This window comes from Lynx rufus, unplaced genomic scaffold, assembly GCF_022079265.1.
Source record: "Lynx rufus isolate CCGP_SWC_20201006 ecotype Redwood Valley unplaced genomic scaffold, mLynRuf1.p SCAF_1, whole genome shotgun sequence".
Lineage (NCBI taxonomy): Eukaryota > Metazoa > Chordata > Mammalia > Carnivora > Felidae > Lynx > Lynx rufus.
Window position 1 is genome coordinate 109,120,840 of NW_025814823.1, and position 17,969 is coordinate 109,138,808.

General features: G+C 50.5%; 1 protein-coding gene across 2 annotated transcripts in view; it reads right to left on the reverse strand.

Annotated features, from left to right (window-relative positions):
* P4HA2 (prolyl 4-hydroxylase subunit alpha 2) overlaps positions 1-15,812 on the reverse strand; it is a 37,819-nt gene extending 22,007 nt beyond the window's left edge. Inside the window, exons 1-5 of one of the 2 annotated variants that reach the window (XM_047084364.1) lie at positions 15,723-15,812; positions 11,069-11,202; positions 3,034-3,155; positions 2,306-2,402; positions 1,789-1,940 (exon numbers count right to left, since the gene is read on the reverse strand). In XM_047084364.1, coding sequence (XP_046940320.1) covers positions 1,789-1,940; positions 2,306-2,402; positions 3,034-3,115 — 331 coding nt within the window. In that variant the 5' untranslated portion in view covers positions 3,116-3,155; positions 11,069-11,202; positions 15,723-15,812. Of the gene's footprint in view, positions 1-1,788; positions 1,941-2,305; positions 2,403-3,033; positions 3,156-11,068; positions 11,203-15,722 lie in introns of those variants that run through there. The other variant, XM_047084373.1, reaches the window with a different exon arrangement.
* Positions 15,813-17,969: the final 2,157 nt, after the last annotated feature.

Genomic DNA, 17,969 nt, shown 5'->3' on the forward strand with positions numbered 1-17,969 from the left:
TCTGACCTGCAAAAACCACTTCTAAGAATCTATCCTAAGAAAATAATCAGAGATAGGCACAAAGATGTACGTGCACGATTGCTGGTAATTTGGAAACAATCCCACTTCCACTGACTAGACCAGTTTTACACTAGATCAGTTTGACTTATTACTGTCCAGACATTAAAGTCATGTTTTATAACATTTGGGGCACATGAGTGGCTCAGATGGTTAAGCGTCCGACTTCAGCTCAGGTCACGATCTTGCAGTTTGTGAGTTCGAGCCCTGCGTCGGGCTGTGTGCTGACAGCTCAGAGCCTGGAGCCTGCTTTGGATTCTGTGTGTCCTTCTCTATCTGCCCCATCTCCACTCACACTCTGTATCTCTCTCTCAAAAAATAAATAAATCAATAAACATTAAAAAAAATAAAAATACATAAAACCATGTCATATAACATTTAATGTATATAGAGAGAAACTGAAAATTCAGAAAAACACTATACGCTTACGGCACAAATCTGCCTACAGATACATTTTATTTCCTTTTTTTTTTTTAAGTTTATTTATTTTGAGAGAGACAGAGACATTGAAGGTGGGGGAGGGAGAGAGAGAATCCCAAGCATGCTCTGCGCTACCAGTGTAGAATCTAACGTGGGGCTCGAACTCCTGAAACCGTCATGAGACCATGACCTGAGCCAAAACCAAGAGTCAGACACTGAACTGAATGAGCCACCCAGGTGCTCCTGGATATGTTTTATTTCTAAAATATATGAATGGAAATGGATTTAGATGAGGCCCATGATCCCTAGCTTATGCTGGCCCCACTACCCAGTCCACTTAACTCACTTTTGTTAATTCATTTGGTCCCTCAAAGCAAGTAAGTCTGCATCCCCTGGAATATATGTATGGGTCCATTTTTTTTTTATGTAAATCCAAGTGTAGGAAGACCGAAAAAAATTTTTTTTTAATTTTTTAAATGTTTATTTATTTCTGAAAGAGAGACAGAGTGTGAGTGGGGAAGGGGTGGAGACAGAGGGAGACAGAGAATCTGAAGCAGGTTCCAGGCTCTGAGCTGTCAGCACACAGCCTGACACAGGGCTTGAACTCACACACTGCAAGATGATGACCTGAGCCTAAGTTGGACACTTAAATGACTGAGCCACTCAGGCACCCTGGAAGACTATAATTTTAATAGTGCTTATCACCAACCAGCTAGATTAAGAATTTTAATTTTCTTTGGGCATCTGGGTGGTTCAGTCGGTTGGGCATCCAACTTCAGCTCAGGTCATGATCTCACTGTCTGTGGGTTTGAGCCCCACATCTGGCTCTGTGCTCACAGCTCAGAGCCTGGAGCCTGCTTTGGATTCTCCATCTCCCTCTCTCGCTGCCCCTCCCCTGCTCATGCTCTGTCTCTCTCTCTCTCTCTCAAAAATAAAGATTTAAAAAATCAAAAAAAAAAAAAAGAATTGTAATTTTCTTACATGATTATTTTGTTTTCTAATTTTTCTATGAAAACATATTAGTAAAGCATGATTTAAAAAAGTACCCCCGAAAAGGAAATGAAAATGCAGGAAAAGGCAAGACCTAATTACATTACATATTAAAAACAAGGACAGCCAACTGATAGGTCTGCACAGAGAGGGGAGAAGGCCAGAGGGCTCTGTGCACCACAGAAGGTGGATGAGCAGAGAACATAGGACTACATGTTCACATACTGCACATGCCCATCAACACCCTCAGACCCAGGACAGGCTCAGATACACACTCCCCAGACATAATGGCCCACCCAGTACACGTTCACCGTCCCTCACCTGCGGCTGAGTCCTGCAGGACAAGGTCCTCCAGCGCAGGCCAGTCTGTGTTCAGCCGCTTCACCAATTTATAGGCATTTACAGGGTGGGCCAAGTAGCCTTCAGGGTCAGCGGTTGATTTGCTGGTCAAGGCTTCCATTTTGTCCGCCCAGCTGAGGAAACAAAACAAAAGGAAGACTAACACGCCCACTCACACAGGTCTCAACCTATGGCAATTTCTCCGGTGAGATTCAGGACCCTTCAAGAGGCAACAGAAAATGAAAACAGCAACTCCTCACTAACACATGCAAGCCCCTTAATCTAGACAAGGGATGGGTACACCAATGTATGTAAAAAGGCTCTTAAATAGCAAGGGAAAAGCAGGGAGTCCTTAACCCAAGCACTGAGTCACTCCAGAGGACTGGCATGAAGTAACCTCCAGGCCAGCTCCTCACCGTTCTCTCAAGGGCTTCCTCTTATGTGCACCCTAGGGGGGTTATGGGGGGGGGTGAAGGTAAGGATTTAGGACATCAGATACCTCTTAACCTTTGAGAGTTTGGCTTCTTCCACAAGGATGTACTCCTTCAGAGACTGTACCAGGTCCTTCTCTGCATAAATCAAGTCGGTCATGTGCCCTGCAGAGAAAGAAAAAAGGCAGAACCAGTAAGAAACAGATGAGAGGCATCCAGCCTCCTTCCTTGGGGCACAGAACACCAGCACAGAAGTATGTCCTCTGGGCCACCATCATGTCAACTCTCATGGGATCACCGGGACGTGGAAGTTAAAGGGGACATAGGCACTCACAGGGTCCTGGCCCCCAGTTTCAGTAAGAAAGAGGCGGAGGCTCTAAGGGGCCAGTGAGATAAGCGCACTGGGAGTGCCTTCAGGAAGAAGCCACAAATCTCATTCTCCTGTTGCCACCGGCTGGATCCTGTCACCAGGGCATGGACATCCTAAGGGTTCTCTGCTCAGAACCACTCTCTGACCCTGGGGAAAGATGGTCAGAAAGGCCAGGAAACCCATGAGCAGCCTGCAATTTTCAGGGAGGAGACCCAGTTGAGACAGCTAGCTCCTAGGAAGGACATTCAGGTCACCAGGGCCTCGGAAGGGGAAACGGCAGTTCCACAAGTTCCACTTTCCCCTGAACTGTTCAAAATCAGTGGGTGAGCCATCCCATCTTGAGTAAGAACAGGACTTAGGCGGTGATATTCCCTGGCACTTGAGCCAAGGATTGCTCAGGGAGACAACAGTCCTGTTGGCACATACCAATGGAAGTGAAGAATTCAGCCTGCACACGGCCCAGGACAGCAAACCAGGCCACGAGCAATGTGGACACCCAGCGTTTCATGGTCACAGAGAGTAGTGTCTGCAAGGCATTCAAGTGACAGCTGTTGGATCAACAGTTGAAAAACGTAACTTAGGTGAGAGATACTTACACATGTGCACACAGACAGACATCGCCAAACATGCCAAAACTCTGACCTAGTACATAGAAACTGAGGATATTCAGAATCAGCAGTGCAACGAGGCCAAGGTGTACAACGAGGGATGTGTGCTCAATGCTCCCTGCTCTGGGAGGCCATGCACCCTTGGGAGAGACCCTGCCCTCTAGATTCCTGGTATCTAAAGGCAACATGGAAAGGCTGAATTGTGTGGGAGGCAGTCACCTCTGATTCTAATAGCTTATCAGTCCAAGATTCTGGCCCACAACTTGTCATTTCACAGCCTGCTTGACTTATTTGTCTCTCTCTCCAACACGTGTGTCAGGATGGTGCCAGGTGCTGGGGACACACAGGTAACTTCGGCACACAAGAAGACTGAAAGTACACGAGAAACTGGGAGAGAACTTGACACAGTATGCAGCAGGGAGCCCCTATCCGAAACGAGGCATAGAGCAGCTGTTGGCCCGGAGGGGGATAAAACCGCTCCCCTTGACAGTGTGCACCTGGCCACAGCAGACACAGTCTGGGAAGCAGGCACTTTGGGCAGACACCACTCTTCCTGTCTGCCACCTCACCAGACACCATCCCCACTGGCACGTCACATTCACAAATATTTACTGAAGATCCACACGGGCTACCCACTAAGTTAGGCACCAGGGATACAAAAATGAACCATCCACACAAATCCAAAGCTCTGGGCTAGGCTAGGCAGCTGACATGGTGTGAGATCAGCTTCTGTCTTCTAGTCAGCCTAGAAATAGCGCAATTCAGCTTTGAAGGCAGCAGGCACAACATGGGGCAAGCTCCACTGGCAGTGAACCTAAGTATACAACGAAAGCTTTGGACATGGTCTTCCAGCTCAGCCACGCAGCCCAGAGCATGCTGAATGACCAGCTCCCTTCTGAGTCCCCACTCTGCCAGCCCCTTCTTTTCCTGCTCTACTTCAGCCAAACCCCCCAGAAATGTACTAAGAGAAAACAAGGAAAATGAAGAAAATACAAATGCTTCCCCCCAAAAACGTAAGCCTTACCTGACTGAATTCCAAGTCTGAGCTAATGCCAGTTCATCAGGGTTTTGCCTGCTATGGTCGATCATACACACACAGCCAAGACTATCATTCCTTACCTCAGAAGAAACTCCAATCTACTATAGTTCCAGGTTAGGCTCAAAGAGGCCCAACCACAATCCCTACCCCTAAAACAGTTCCTCTATTAAGAGGAGTGAATAAGCAAATGGCCGCATTTGTTCATGTCCCTGCTAAATGTCTTCAGAGCTATGAGCATGCCCATCAGTGCCCTCGATATTGGGGACCAGGAGATACACAGACCAAGATCTTTTAGGCCAGAACCTGCTGCAGGGTATTGGGCTAAAGGACCAATTTATGGAGTTAGGGCAGCAGAGGAGAGCAAGTCACTGAGAGAAGGTGAGCAGGCCGTCAGACCTCAGGTGGAGCCCAGGCCCTCCGTGTTCCAGCCACACATCTCCTCTCAGGCCTCACCATGCTGCATCACCACCCCAGGATTTCTGAAAGCCTCTCTTCTTGTTCACACGAGCCCCCTGTACAGGGAGTAGTGTCTGTTCCTTATACCTCAAGAGGCTTAACTAGCTCAGGAAAGCACCTTCTGTATGTGAAAAGAAGGAACAGTAAAATTCAGGGCCAAGAGGCTGTTATCTGTGGACAGTGAGAGACCAGCCAACTGCCTTGTCAGGATGGGGTGGTGGGAGACCAGGGCCCAGGCAAGACACCAGACCAGACACGGCCAGAAGTGGGGGAGCCCAGCGCTTTCCCCCTGTTGTGTCACCAGCTGCAGTGGCGTATCTCTTCAGAGATCGGGTAACAAGTTCAAGGGAGGGAGATGCCTCTCCTTTCCTTTCAAATCACCCTGGTGATCCAGTCCATGGTTCATGCTTACAGCACTCAGCAAAAAGCAACCAGGTTCCTTCATTACATGAATTCCAGCTGTCATTTCTCTGGAATGCACTATCTGGCTTAGACTGAGCCCATCCACAAATACCAGCCTGGAGGCAGAGCCCCACAGAATCTCAAATGGGGTTCTGGGAAATGGCTTGCTAAGCGCTTGCAAAGTCCTGCTGTGATGGAGGAGAGCAAGATGACTCCACTGGCAGAGAGCCAGTTACTCCCAAGCAGCCCCTAGACTGCCAAAACCAACATTACCACCTCAGGCAGGGGTACCCTAGAGCCCCAACACTTCTCTTGATCCTGGCCCTGAACCCTAAACACTTTGTACTAAAAAAGATACTAACTAGGGTCAGGTTGGGAAGAAGCAGCATCCAAGAAGGACTGTCCCAGAGTGTGGGAAAGGCCAACCACCTACTTGCCTGCCCTTCAATCTGATCTCATACCCACACCCAAAGCTTGATAGGATACAGTAGGTGGGAATGTGTGTGCATGCCCAGTGCCCCCAGAAAGTGTCCAGTGCTCCCAAAAACCTTTCCAGGAACACTCAGAAATCCATGCTGAATAGTCCTGGAAATGGGCAATGTCAAACCTCCTTTTAGAAAAAAACAAAAAACAAAGTGGCACCCGAGCCTGAGGAGAAAACCAACATGCAATTTTATGTGTGTTGCACCCTGAGTTTAGAACACGTCTGGCCCAAATCAGGCACCCAACAAATAATGCTTTGCCACAGACTTGTTTAAGTCAGAAACAATATCACAAGATTTTACATTTTTTCCCACACAGTGGATTGTTATGGATTGTTTAAGAATGGACACTGTATGCATATGAAGTCCCAAGTTTGGACCCCCACAGGTAGATCCTCCAAAGCCTACCAACACCCCAGTGACAGTGATTCACTCACCAGGTGACCAGCACTGTTTCTAAGCACAGGGCAATTCCAAGACATACAACAGAGGCCCCAACAAGCCTGCTCTTTGGAAAGGACATTTACAATCTGGCCAAATGGCCATGAAAAGAGGTTTCCAGCTGCAAACCAGCAGAGTCCTTAGCTTCTCCCCTTACCTCATCAGGCATGAACCTCTGCCAAGCTCGCAGCTGCAACCCAAATGCAACAGCTTGAATTTTAACAATGTATTTAACAGCCTAGAGACAGAACATGGGTTTGCTGAGTACAAGCAAGTCTTGCCAGGCACTAATCAAGAAGCTGCCTGCCTTCTGTGAAGGAGCAAAACGCGCCCCCCAGTGGTCCTGCCTCCCAGTTGTGTGGCCAACTCTGGGATGGCGGAGTCAAGAGGACCTGTGAGCTGTGCAGAAGCTCGGGGAGGCCCGGGTACTTAAGCATACAGATGTCCAATAGGACCAGAAGCTGACTTCCCCAGAAGGTTGAGAAGCACCCTTCTCTCCTCACCCAATGTGAGGCCTCAGTCATCACCATGGTCTGAGCCACCTCCAATTCCCTCCCGCAGCCATCCTGGTTCCTACCTACACTCACTGTCATCACATCTGGTGCACCGCCACCCCACCCCCCAACTCCCACCAACCTCTGCTCTACAAAGTAGCCAGCATAGCTTACTGCAGCTCCTCTTGTGGTCTTCCTCTCCACTGCTCTTAGGATAAAGTCCAAACTCCTTGATCCCCAGGGTCTTTTTGACTCTGTACAACATGGCCCTACAGCCCACTCTAGTCCCATCTCATGACTAGGTTTCCCAGCCTCAGATGCTACTTTTCATGGAAAATATTCTTCGCTGAGGATTTTCTTCATTGAAACCCAGATGTTCATCTATATCCATACTTGTACTTCACTATCAGGTATATGAACATGTGGATTTATACTTCCCACCTGGGTACCATCAAAACTACAAAGCCTCCTGCTTCAATAGCCAAGCAATGAAGTAGTAGAGAAGGCTGTAAAAATCAACATGCAAAGACCAAATTGGATCTTCAGTCAGGGTCTTGGCAGAGACTTGGCAGTCTAAGTGAGACTAACTCATAAGCAACTACACACAAGGACAAGACCCACAAGGCACTACATAGGATGCTTCTGATGTACCACCTCACACTCTCTTGGCCTCACCAGTCTCCTGGACCCTGGGTCTCTTGCTGGGCCTCAGACCCAGTGAAGGCGACTGTGCAGGCCCCAAATCTCTGGCTCCTCCTCCTACTTCCACACACCACAGAAGTGCCACACTGGCTCCCCAGTGGCTGCTGGAGGGCCCTGGTAGTGCAACCAAGGAGCCGCAGGGAGAGAACTCTTATGAGGCAACTCTGACCAATGAAGACAGAACACAGAAGGAGGTCAGCAGATGAATTCCCTCTTCAGGCTTTGGATGACAAACTATTCTGTAGCATGGAGTTTCTGTAGAGATCACCCAGGGATATTCGGCACAGCTGAACAATGACTGTGTCTCTGTGCAAATTGGCCAGCTTGCTTCCATCCTTCCCTCCCTCTGGTTAATCTTCCCTTACCCTTGCTGCCCTGCACCTTCCAGTAAGGCATTAAGCACTTAAGCTCTGCCTCAGGCACTGCTTTTTTGGGAACTAAGCCAACCACCATTTACATTTCCAAAAATCTTCCATTTCTACCATCTCATCCTCACCAAAGTCTTGCAAACTAGATAATCATCTTGATTTCAGATATAGAAGCTTGGCAAGTGGGGCTGAGAGGGGCTGTATACCTGACATGCTACCACCAGTCAATGGCAGAGCTGACGTAAACCCAAAACACACTTTCTGCTAGATACTGCTACCATTCAATCCCACTCAGTAACATCTGCTGTCTTACAGCCTAAGGGTCTCCCAAAAGGAGGAGCCACACTTTGACCAAGCAGAGCAGGCTTGCCCAGGTCAAGGACTGTATCACAGTCCACAAAGCAGCTTCATGATATACCTGGCTTGATCCCACCAAAAGGTGGACAGCAGCATGGGCCCAGAAGATAGGAACAAGGAGCCTCAAGTTCAAGCGAGCAGTCACTCCTGCTTCAGACATCACAGCACTCACAAATGACCAACCAGCCCAGTTCAGGGCAAAGCAGTACTATCTAATCAGGCATACCCACAGTGGGGTCAAACCACTCCAAGTTAAATCTCACCTCCCCCATCACTTCCTGGCTTTGTGACTTTATACAAGTTACAGAACTCCCTGAGCCTGTTTCCCACCTATGTGATGGTGATAACATTAGGACCCACATCTTATAGGGTTGTTGTGAGGACTGAATGAGATGACAAGTATTGACAGGCAGCCTACCACCAAGCAGTTTTCACCAGACATTGGCACCAAGGTTACTAGAGGGACATCAGTAGACCTGGATTGGCCAGCTGTCTGGCTAATCCCTGGAAAATGAGAAGGTCCAGGAGTGCCTGGAAGGCTCATTTTCTTAAGCTCCTGACTTCAGCTCAGGTCATGATCTGATGGTTCATGAGTTTGAGCCCCACACCAGGCTCTGTGCTGACAGCTCACAGCCTGGAGCCTCCTTCGGATTCTGTGTCTCCCTCTCTCTCTCTGCTCCCCCGTGACTCACACTCTGTCTCTCTCTGTGTCTCAAAAATAAATAAATGTTGAAAAAAAAAGTAAAAAAGAAAGAAAGAAAGAAAGAAAGAAAGAAAGAAAGAAAGAAAGAAAGAAAAAAGAAGAAGGTTCAGGTTCAGCCTAAGGGACAGTGAAGATGAAAACAAGGCAGAAATTGGGCAATCTCCATATCCCACAAGGGCCAAAAGAAACGAAACATTAATTTAGGTGAGAGCAGAGTCAGACATAATGGAGCACACTATCAGGGAATAACCCTGAAACAGGCCAATCAGTGGCTCTACAGGTCACCTAGGAAACAAAGCTCTCTGGCAAAAGGCAGGGGACTGGACTAATACTCTAGGATCTCCTGTATTTCTATACCTCTGACCTAATGGATCTGAGTTCCTACAAGTACCAGGCCTCAGGATCTCGCCACACCCTGGCCCTCAGGAGTACCTGGTACACAGTAGGCTGTACTCTAGAATGCACTTCCTAAAAGGTCTACAGCAGATATTGGTCTGTGAACAGGCTCAGACAGATCCAATCTGAGCCAGAGAACTCACTACCCAAACACTTAATCTTCTGCCCTGCAATAATACCACTTGTGTAAAAACCCTTTTCTAGGGCTCCAAAAAGTCTAGTCCAGGCTTTTCATTCTCCTCCACCCCTTCTGAGAATAAAAAGTATACCCTTCATTCCACATCCCCAGCGCAAACCCCAGAGACCACAGGAGCCACTAGCCCTCTCCCTCTAAAACACACTGATGTCCCACTCTGGGGCACTTCAAGCAATGTTTTCCAAGTCCAACTCTCGCTCTAGCACTCTGTCTGGGCTTGCACGTGCCTGCAGCACAGCCATTTCCTGCCAATGACCATCTGCATAAAATTAAACTCTTGACAGATCCCAGGAGCCAGGGACACACCCATCAGCCCAATGTACACTATCAGCCAACGTGGCCACAAATCGGCCAAGGTCTTGCGTCCAGCCTCAGAACTTCCCATGGATGTGGGAGAGCAGAGTAAAAAGTAAGGCTCTGTTAGGAAATGAGTAGACCCCAGAATCCCTCACCCTAGTCATTCCTCAGGGCTGCACCCACACAGTCTCTCCTACTGATGAGTACTCACACTCTGAGCTCCTCCTCTGCCACAGGACCAGCTGCCAGCATGAAGCAGTAATCTCAGGGAGATTATGAGCTATCCACAGGCAAGGATAGTATCACCACCACTTCCCTCTCCTTCTCTCTCTCCTAATTCCAGCCCTAGGCACACTCAAAGCAGAAGCCAAGCACAGTAGAGGAACTCAGGAAATGAACAGAGATCAGCTGTGTACAGGCTAAACCAATGACAAAGTAAACACGCTCCTGGGCACCCCATTTCAGAGCCTCCTACTGGGTAAAAAGGCCTATCACAAGTCATAGGCAATGCCTAACCATCATCATGTCTGCATGCTGGGCTCTCAGAGAACTAGGGTGGCCCACTATGACAGCATCTCTGGGATGAGGCCCCAGGCCAACTCACTCCATCCTTGCTACGTGGCCTCCTTGGCTGGGCCGCACAGAAGACATACTCGGCCATCTGAGAATAAGAAGGCCTAGAAGAAAAGGATTCAAAGCCCAAACATCTTGCAAGTGTGTTCAAGTGAACAGAAGAGGCCTGGGCTCTAAGGCCCAGAAGCACAGTGAGAGACTACACCTAGACACTTCAGTGGCAGCTTAAACACAAGCCAAAGGACATCTTGGTGCATTAATAGAGAGCTAAATCATGAAACCTGTTGTTCCAGATGTGATCTAGGGTGAGAAGCAGCAGTAGCTTGCAAAAACATTCTATACATTGTTAGGTGGACAGCAGATCTTGGCATCATCAGGGACATGTGAGAATGTCCTCAGCTACAAATGATATCCCCCAACCCTTGCTCTCAGAGCCAGGAACTCCTGAGAAAGGGCTGAGGCTATCAGGCCTCAGACGGTATACATTAAGAAGCACATGCCTTAGGCTTCACTCTACAGCACAAGACACCAGTCTTGGTCTTGGGATGAACACTAATGTTGCACACCATCTTAAAGATGTCATATTAGAATACAAGGCCAGGGGCCCTACCTATGCTGTCCTGAAGTTGGAAGTGCCCTGATCCAGGCTCATGCTGAGGCAAATCCAAATGCAGGGCACAGTACCAGGCACTGTCCTCTCACTTCAAACTGTGGCGGTCAGGGCCCATGGGCAGCTATCCCCTTAAATGTCCCTTGCCTCTTCTAGAGTATACAGGTCTGCTCCCACTCACACGGGTTGTTCCTCTGTCCAGGTTACCCTTATTCAGATTTCTTCTGACCACGCCAGCTCATAAGTCACCTCCTCCAGGAAGCCCTCTGGCCTGACGCAACCTGCCCTCTACCAAGGACCCACACAGCCTGATGCTCCCTCCTAACACCACACTTACCACACTGTTTTGGACCTGGACTTTCCCAGTCTTCAATCTGTCTGCTGCACTGAGCTAGCAACTCCTTGCAGTTTCTGACACACCGAAGGGTCCGTTTGAATTAGTTAACTAGTTACCAGAGGTCCACGCAGCTTCTGAGGAAAAATAACGCAGGTTGGAAACAGAGTTCTATGGGGGGGGGGGGGGGGGGGAACTGTTCTCAACCAACAGCCTGTTTCATGGGTACCAAGGTGGACCCCGCCGGGCTAAAGCCAGAAACTCCCATCCCTTTGGAGGGAGGAAGGCGGACCTCGCTAACTTTAAGCGGTCCCCCGGGGCTCAGCCGAGGGCACGGCCTCTGCCTCCAACCTCTGGCCGCACTCGGGGCCAGGCCTCCCGTTGCCGTTCCCGGGGAGCCTGCCGAGGCAGGGCGGCCAAGTTCTCCACCCCGCCCGGCTCGGCGCGGACGCCCAGGGACCGGCAGGAAGGGCGCCGCTGACCTCACCACCCTGAGCTCGGGGAAGCGGCGGGACAGGAACCCAGACGGGAGGAGAAACAAGGCGGAGGGCTCCGGGCTGCGGCCCGAACTGCGCTGCGGGAAGCGGGCTGCGCGACCCCCGGCCCCCAACTCCCGGCCCCGCGCCGGCAGCACTCACGGCCCGACGACCCCGGCCCGCGCGCGAGCCCAGCCGCGGACCCGGCGGCCGAGCAGGCGGGGCGCTCACCTGGACACGCGCAGCTCCCGGCGTTTCCAGAACCTCCCGCGGCGGCGCCCTGCCCGCTCGGCGCCTCCTCCCGGGGCGGCTCCGCCTCCCGCCGCGGCCCGGCTCCGCCTGCTTGAGCCGCCGCCACGTCCCCACCTCCCGCCCCCAGCCGGCCGGCCGGGGCGCTGGCTCTGCGCCCGGACAGCTTCGGCCGGGGGTCTTCGCCGCCAGCGACCCCCGGGAAGGTCTGGGCTGCCAAGCCCGCCGGAGCCCGGAGCCGAGAGCCAAAGAGCGGCCTTTGGGTCGGGCGGGAGCCGCTATCTGCGCCCTTCATGCCGCCGGCCGCTCGCCGCACGTACGCCGCGCCCGCCTCCCCTCGCCCCGCTCCACCTGCGGGACTCGGCCCTCCCTCCTTCCCAGTCCCTCGGCGGCTGCAGAAGGGCCCGCGACCCGATCCTGGCGCCGAGGAGGTGGGGAGCGCCCCCCAACCCGGGCGGACTTCCCCGGCTGGGCTCCCGCCCTTCTCCTCAGTGGTCCTGCTGGGTGCACGGGCTCCTGCTGCCCGCCCACCCCGCCCCCATCATCACCACCCTCAGGTTGGGGAGGAGGGGGGACACCCGGGTCCGGGCCAGGCAGGCTATCGGGGGAGCGGACGGACCAGTGGAGAAGACCTTGAAGAAAACGAGGGACCCGGGGTCCACCCACAGGGCCAAGCTCCCAAAGGGATTCAGCCTATCCCCAGCTCCTGTGTCAAGCATCCTCCTGGTGACTTACCTGTGGGTGATGGGTTGATGACAAGGGGACCAATGAAAGACTGAGGTGGCTGGGATGGCATATTGGGGCCAATTCTTGGTTTGCCCAAACCCCTTCATACAACAGGGACCCAAAACAGTGGACACCTCATTTACCTAGTCCCGTCTGGGAAGGAATGAGGGCTGGGATGCGGCAAATCTCAGCCTGAGTCCGAGGAGGCCCTGGCGGACAAGCAGGTTCCCACGCCTGCTCTATGAACCTTCCTGGTCATGAATGAGGGGAAACACGGTCTGAGAATCTCATCAGGGAGCTAGCCCAGAGTGGGAGGTACCCAGCCTCCCCGCCCAGGCTGTGTGGGGATATTCCCTATGGCACTCTGTCCAGGCTGGCAGCCCAGACCTGGGGAAGGCACGAGCACACACATAGAACTACACATAAAATACGGAACAAGCCACTGTTCCGGCCTGCGTCAGCAGCCAGCCAGAGCCTAGCTAAAACCAAACAGAAACCTTCCTGCATCTGCTACATCCTGTTATGCCACAGGAGCCCCCCTCTATCCAGATTCGCCCATCCTCTCCCTGCTCTCAGGAGCTTCCCCTGTGGATCATGCCTTCTCTCTCCTGAGTGTTCAGCCCCTCCATCTCAACTGAATCCTTCCCTTGACCTATAAGTAGGTGTAACCCTTTACTGTGGAAACAAAACCCTCATTCAACTCCACCAGCTACTGCAGTGTCTTCTCAACTCCAGCAAAATACCTGAAAACAGTGGTGTTTCAATCCTTGTCCTCACTTCTCCCCCCCCCCCGCCCCCCCCAGGCTCTTACAGCAGGCCTTCTGGTATCCTTACAACACCAAACCAGGTCCCAATAAACTCTATAACTTCCAAGTCTCAGAATTCAATAGTCTATCTTCAGTTCTCATCTGCCAAAGCCCCCAGCAACATTTGACTCCCCTGCAGTGTCTGACCACTGCCTCCTTGGAACACTTGTTTCCCTTGGTTTCCACTACCCTCTCTGGCCACCACCGCCCCATCTTCTAACCTCCCAGTACATCTTCCTCTCCCCCTCTCCTCATTAGTCCATAAAGTTTGGGGGGGTCCTCAAAGCTCAGGTCTAGGTACCCTACTTTCCTCCTCTCTAATTTCTTCCTTTACACAGGTGACTCACTTCTCTACACTTGCTCTGAATCCCAAGCTCCATACTCCTATAACTACCTGCTGAGTCTATGTCTCCAAAGGAGTGTCCACAGGCACTTCATTCACAACATGCCCAATACCAAATCCCAGCTCTCTCCCTTCTCCTTTTCACACCACCCACATTCTAATTCCCTGCTTCACTGAAAGAGCCACCCTCCATTGGGTACCTAACCAGAAGCCTGGGAATCACATCTCCCTCTGCCTTGCCCCCAGATGTTATCTTTCCAGGTCTCATGTCCATTCACTTTGGCCACCTAAATCTCTCTTCAATCCATCCACACTGCAGCTACAGCAATCACCTCATTCAGGTCTGAACCCATCACTCTCAGCTTAGTAAATGACATTGTTCTTAAGAAAAATCCCAAAGGTGATCTGTAAGGCCCCACATGGTTTTGCCCCTGCTCACTTCTCTAGTAACACTGACCTTCCTCCCATCCCTCTAACTGACCATTCTCTCCTCACCACACTACCAGGCCTTTGCACATGCTTTTCTTTTTGTCTAGAAAAATTTCCCTCCTCTCCAATTCAATCTTTCACATCCCCTTAGAGGGATTTGCCTCACATCCCTGACCAGGTCAAAACCTCCTTTAACAGCCTCTCATGCTCTGAGCACTTTGTAACACTTGCCACAGTTGATATAATTGAATGATTGTTTGATTAATGTCTGTCTCCCCACTGGCCCAGGGCCTCCAGGAGAACACAAACTGTATATTTTTGCCCATTACCATATTCTCAGCTCCATTCAAAGAACTGGGCTCAATAAATATTTGCTGACTATACGAAGGGATGGGTGTCTTCTTAATGCCTTGCTCCATCACACACCAGTAGTGAAAGCTCTGGCCAAATCCTCCACAGGGCGTTAGAGTCCTGGACCCCACTCATTCTTCATTCCTTATAAAGATACTTGGTACTGAATTTAGGGCCCACCTAGGTAATCAAGATGATCTCACCTCATGATTCTTAATTACATCTGTCAAGGTTTTCTAAATAAGTTCGTACTCACAGGGTCCAGGTATTAGGACATGGTCATATCTTTTTAGGGGCCACCGTTCAACCCACTGCATCTGACATTCTCTCATGCCCTCCAGGGACTACTGGCTGTGGGGTAAATCCATGACTCTCAGTTCTGAATCTCTAGCCCAGGCCCCCTCCAGACTCACATAGCCTTTTATTTGCAGCCACTTAATAGGTGAATTATCTCCCCACACACTACCCATACCCCTGAACTGTTTCCGCTCCAGCATTTTCTATATCTCAGGAAATGAAATGAACACCTTCCAGTCATTTCTATTTTCTCCCCCCCCCCACATTCCCCCATTACAGATGTTACCTGGGGGACTAGACTTGTCTGCCCACCACCACCATCCCAAGGGAAGGACCTAGTGTCTCTCCAGAAGGGATGTCAAAAATATTCACTCTGTGGGGCGCCTGGGTGGCTCAGTCACTTAAGCATCCAACCTGAGTTCAACATGATTTCGCAGTTCATGAATTCAAGCCCCACATCAGGCTCTGTGCTAACAGCTCAGAGCCTGGAGCCTACTTCGGATTCTGTGTCTCCCTTTCTCTCTGCCCCTCCCCCACTCATACTCTGTCTCTCTCTCAAAAATAAACATTAAAAATTTTTTTTAAAAACCCATGCTGGGTAGATAGGTAACTGGATGACTGGTGTGTGGATGCACAGCTTCCCTCTAAACAGAGGCCTCCTCAGCCTGCCCCTGACCTCCCCCATTTACCTGTGATCTCTGGGTAAAGTGATGGGGGTAGGCTCCACTGCTTGGTGCTGAGGTCTCACTGATGACTCTTGCAAACCCTGGCAACCACCACAGCAACTGTGGTGGCCTGGCCAGGATTTATGAGCACCTGATCCTTCCATAAAATTCCCCAGAGCGGGGGCTCCCAGGGTCAACCAATGCTTCACAAAGGGTACTGCGTATGTTGATACACATCTGTGCATTGCAGCACATTCAGCAGACAGCTGTCCACTGGTTTCTGAGACCACCACCCTCCACACTCCAAGTTCTTACCTTCAGGCAACTGAGGAAAGACTGGGTGTGTCCCAATTGACCAGTACTTGACTCAAGGTCAACTACAGGAGGCTGGAGGTGCAGCTTAAGTGGGGCCACCTAGTGGTGGCCCTACGGCTTCAGAAATAGGGCCTCCCAGGTAGTCTGGTGCACATCCAGCTTGGTGTATGATCCTGGAAAAGGGAAAAAGAATCTGGCAGAATCACCGGGACTCTGTGGCCTGCCCTGGACAGGGCCAAGTAGATCCCCAGAAACTACTCCCCAAACCTCTGAGTCCTTTCGGTGAATGCAAAAAATAAGACTGGCCCCATAGAATGTCCCCTCCCAGCTCCCTCTCCCATGGACCCCTGCAGCTCAAAACAGCAGAGCCAGCACAAGCCGGGCTGTCATTACAGGGTGGAGAGAGGCATCCCAGGGCCTTCAGAGCTGTAATTACCCAGCAGGTCTAGGGCAGGCCCTTATGATAGAGACAGCAGGCTTCGACTTCGGCTTCTCTCCTCACTGTACCCTCCTTTCTTCTATCTTTGGCAAGAAGCTTCAGCTAGCGTAAATGCCCGGAGGGCCAGGAGTTAGCTAGGTACGGTGCTTACAAATCCTGATATCTTGATATATAGAGATAAAGCACACTTTTCGAAGTTATTATTATTGTAACACAGAAGCCCCTCATTCCTCACCCCCCAGCCTTGAGTCCAAATGGAGACTGTGTGGACATTAGGGATGAGTAAGGATGAGGTGAGGGGTGGGATACCTATTGGACACCTGAATTAACTACTGACTAAAAGGCTGAAAGTTCAGTAGTTTTGCTATTTTTTTAGGCCTTGTCAAAATGTCAGGAAGTCAGTTGAGCAGAAGGTAGGGAGAAATGAAAGGTGAGGCTGCAGAAGTCCCAGGGGCAGATCACCTGGGTGGAGCATTTTGGGGTTAGGAAAAGCACCCTGGCTGTCTGTTGTGGAGGAGGGAGGAGGAGGAGCAGAGCCTGAAGGTGATAGGGAGGGAGCTGGTGCAGAGTCTAGATGACAGTTGATGGTGACCTGAACTGACAAGTGGCAATGCATACAGGGAGAAGTGGGCAGACTTTTTTTAATGTTTATTTACTTATGAGAGAGACAGAGAGACAGAGAGACAGAGAGAGAGATGGCATGAGCAGGGCAGGGGCAGAGAGAGAGGGAGACAGAGGATCCCAAAGCAGTCTCTGCCCTGACAGCAGCGAGCCCGATGCTGGGCTTGAACTGAGGAACTGTGAGATCATGACTCAAACCAAAGTCAGGCGCTCAAACAACTGAGCCACCCAGGCACCCCAAGAAGTGGGTAAATTTAAGAATTATAAAGAGAGGGGCGCCTGGGTGGTTCAGTCACTTAAGCCTCCGACTCTTGATTTAGGCTCAGGTCATGATCCCACAGTTCATGAATTCAAGCCCTGTGTCAGGCTTTGCCCTGACAGCATGGAGCCTGCTTGGGATCCTCTCTCTCTCTTCTCTCTCTCTCTCTGTCCCTCCCTTGCTTGTACACACACTCTCTCTCTCAAAATAAATAAATAAACATTAACAAAAAGCATTATAAAGAGGTAAAATACAAAGGGCTGTGTACATTCGCTCATTTATTTATTCAACAAACATTTATTAAATGTTCTGCTCCCTACTCTGAGCTCCTTTTTGGGGATGAGGACCTGCTTCTCATCCAGAGTGAGGTGAAGGCTTTTCACCCTTGGCTTGCTCTCCTCTGCTTTCAGAACAGGCCCTGCTGAAGGGAATCAGCGGCACCCCCAGACAACACAAGAATAGGGAGCAACTTGGCTGCCCAGTAAGAACACCAGCACACTTTGAGGTTGCAGACTGACATGGAATCTTAATCACAATGTCTGAATTCCTTAATCGCCAGACTCCTTCCACCATAAGGAAACCACCCATTTAATGATGGTTTCAACACTAACACACTAATGCCGCCCTTCCCCTCCCTGTTCCTTTTATCCCCGCCCCCCTTATTTTTCAATGCATGCATTGTTATAGTGATAGATGTTTGTAAGCACCTTATATCCTTTTTGGAGTGAGATGGGTGTCAGTGAATCCACCTGTGAGTCGCCCTATCTCAGTCTAGTTGGGCAAATTCTGTACTGCATAAGTCTGGGGCTCCCTTTGCATCATAGATGTTATAGATTTGCATATTCATTACAACTTTCCAGTAGATAAAAAATAAAGTGAAATGGAAAGGGGTATCCTTTGCTAATATGCACAAAATCACCATATGCTT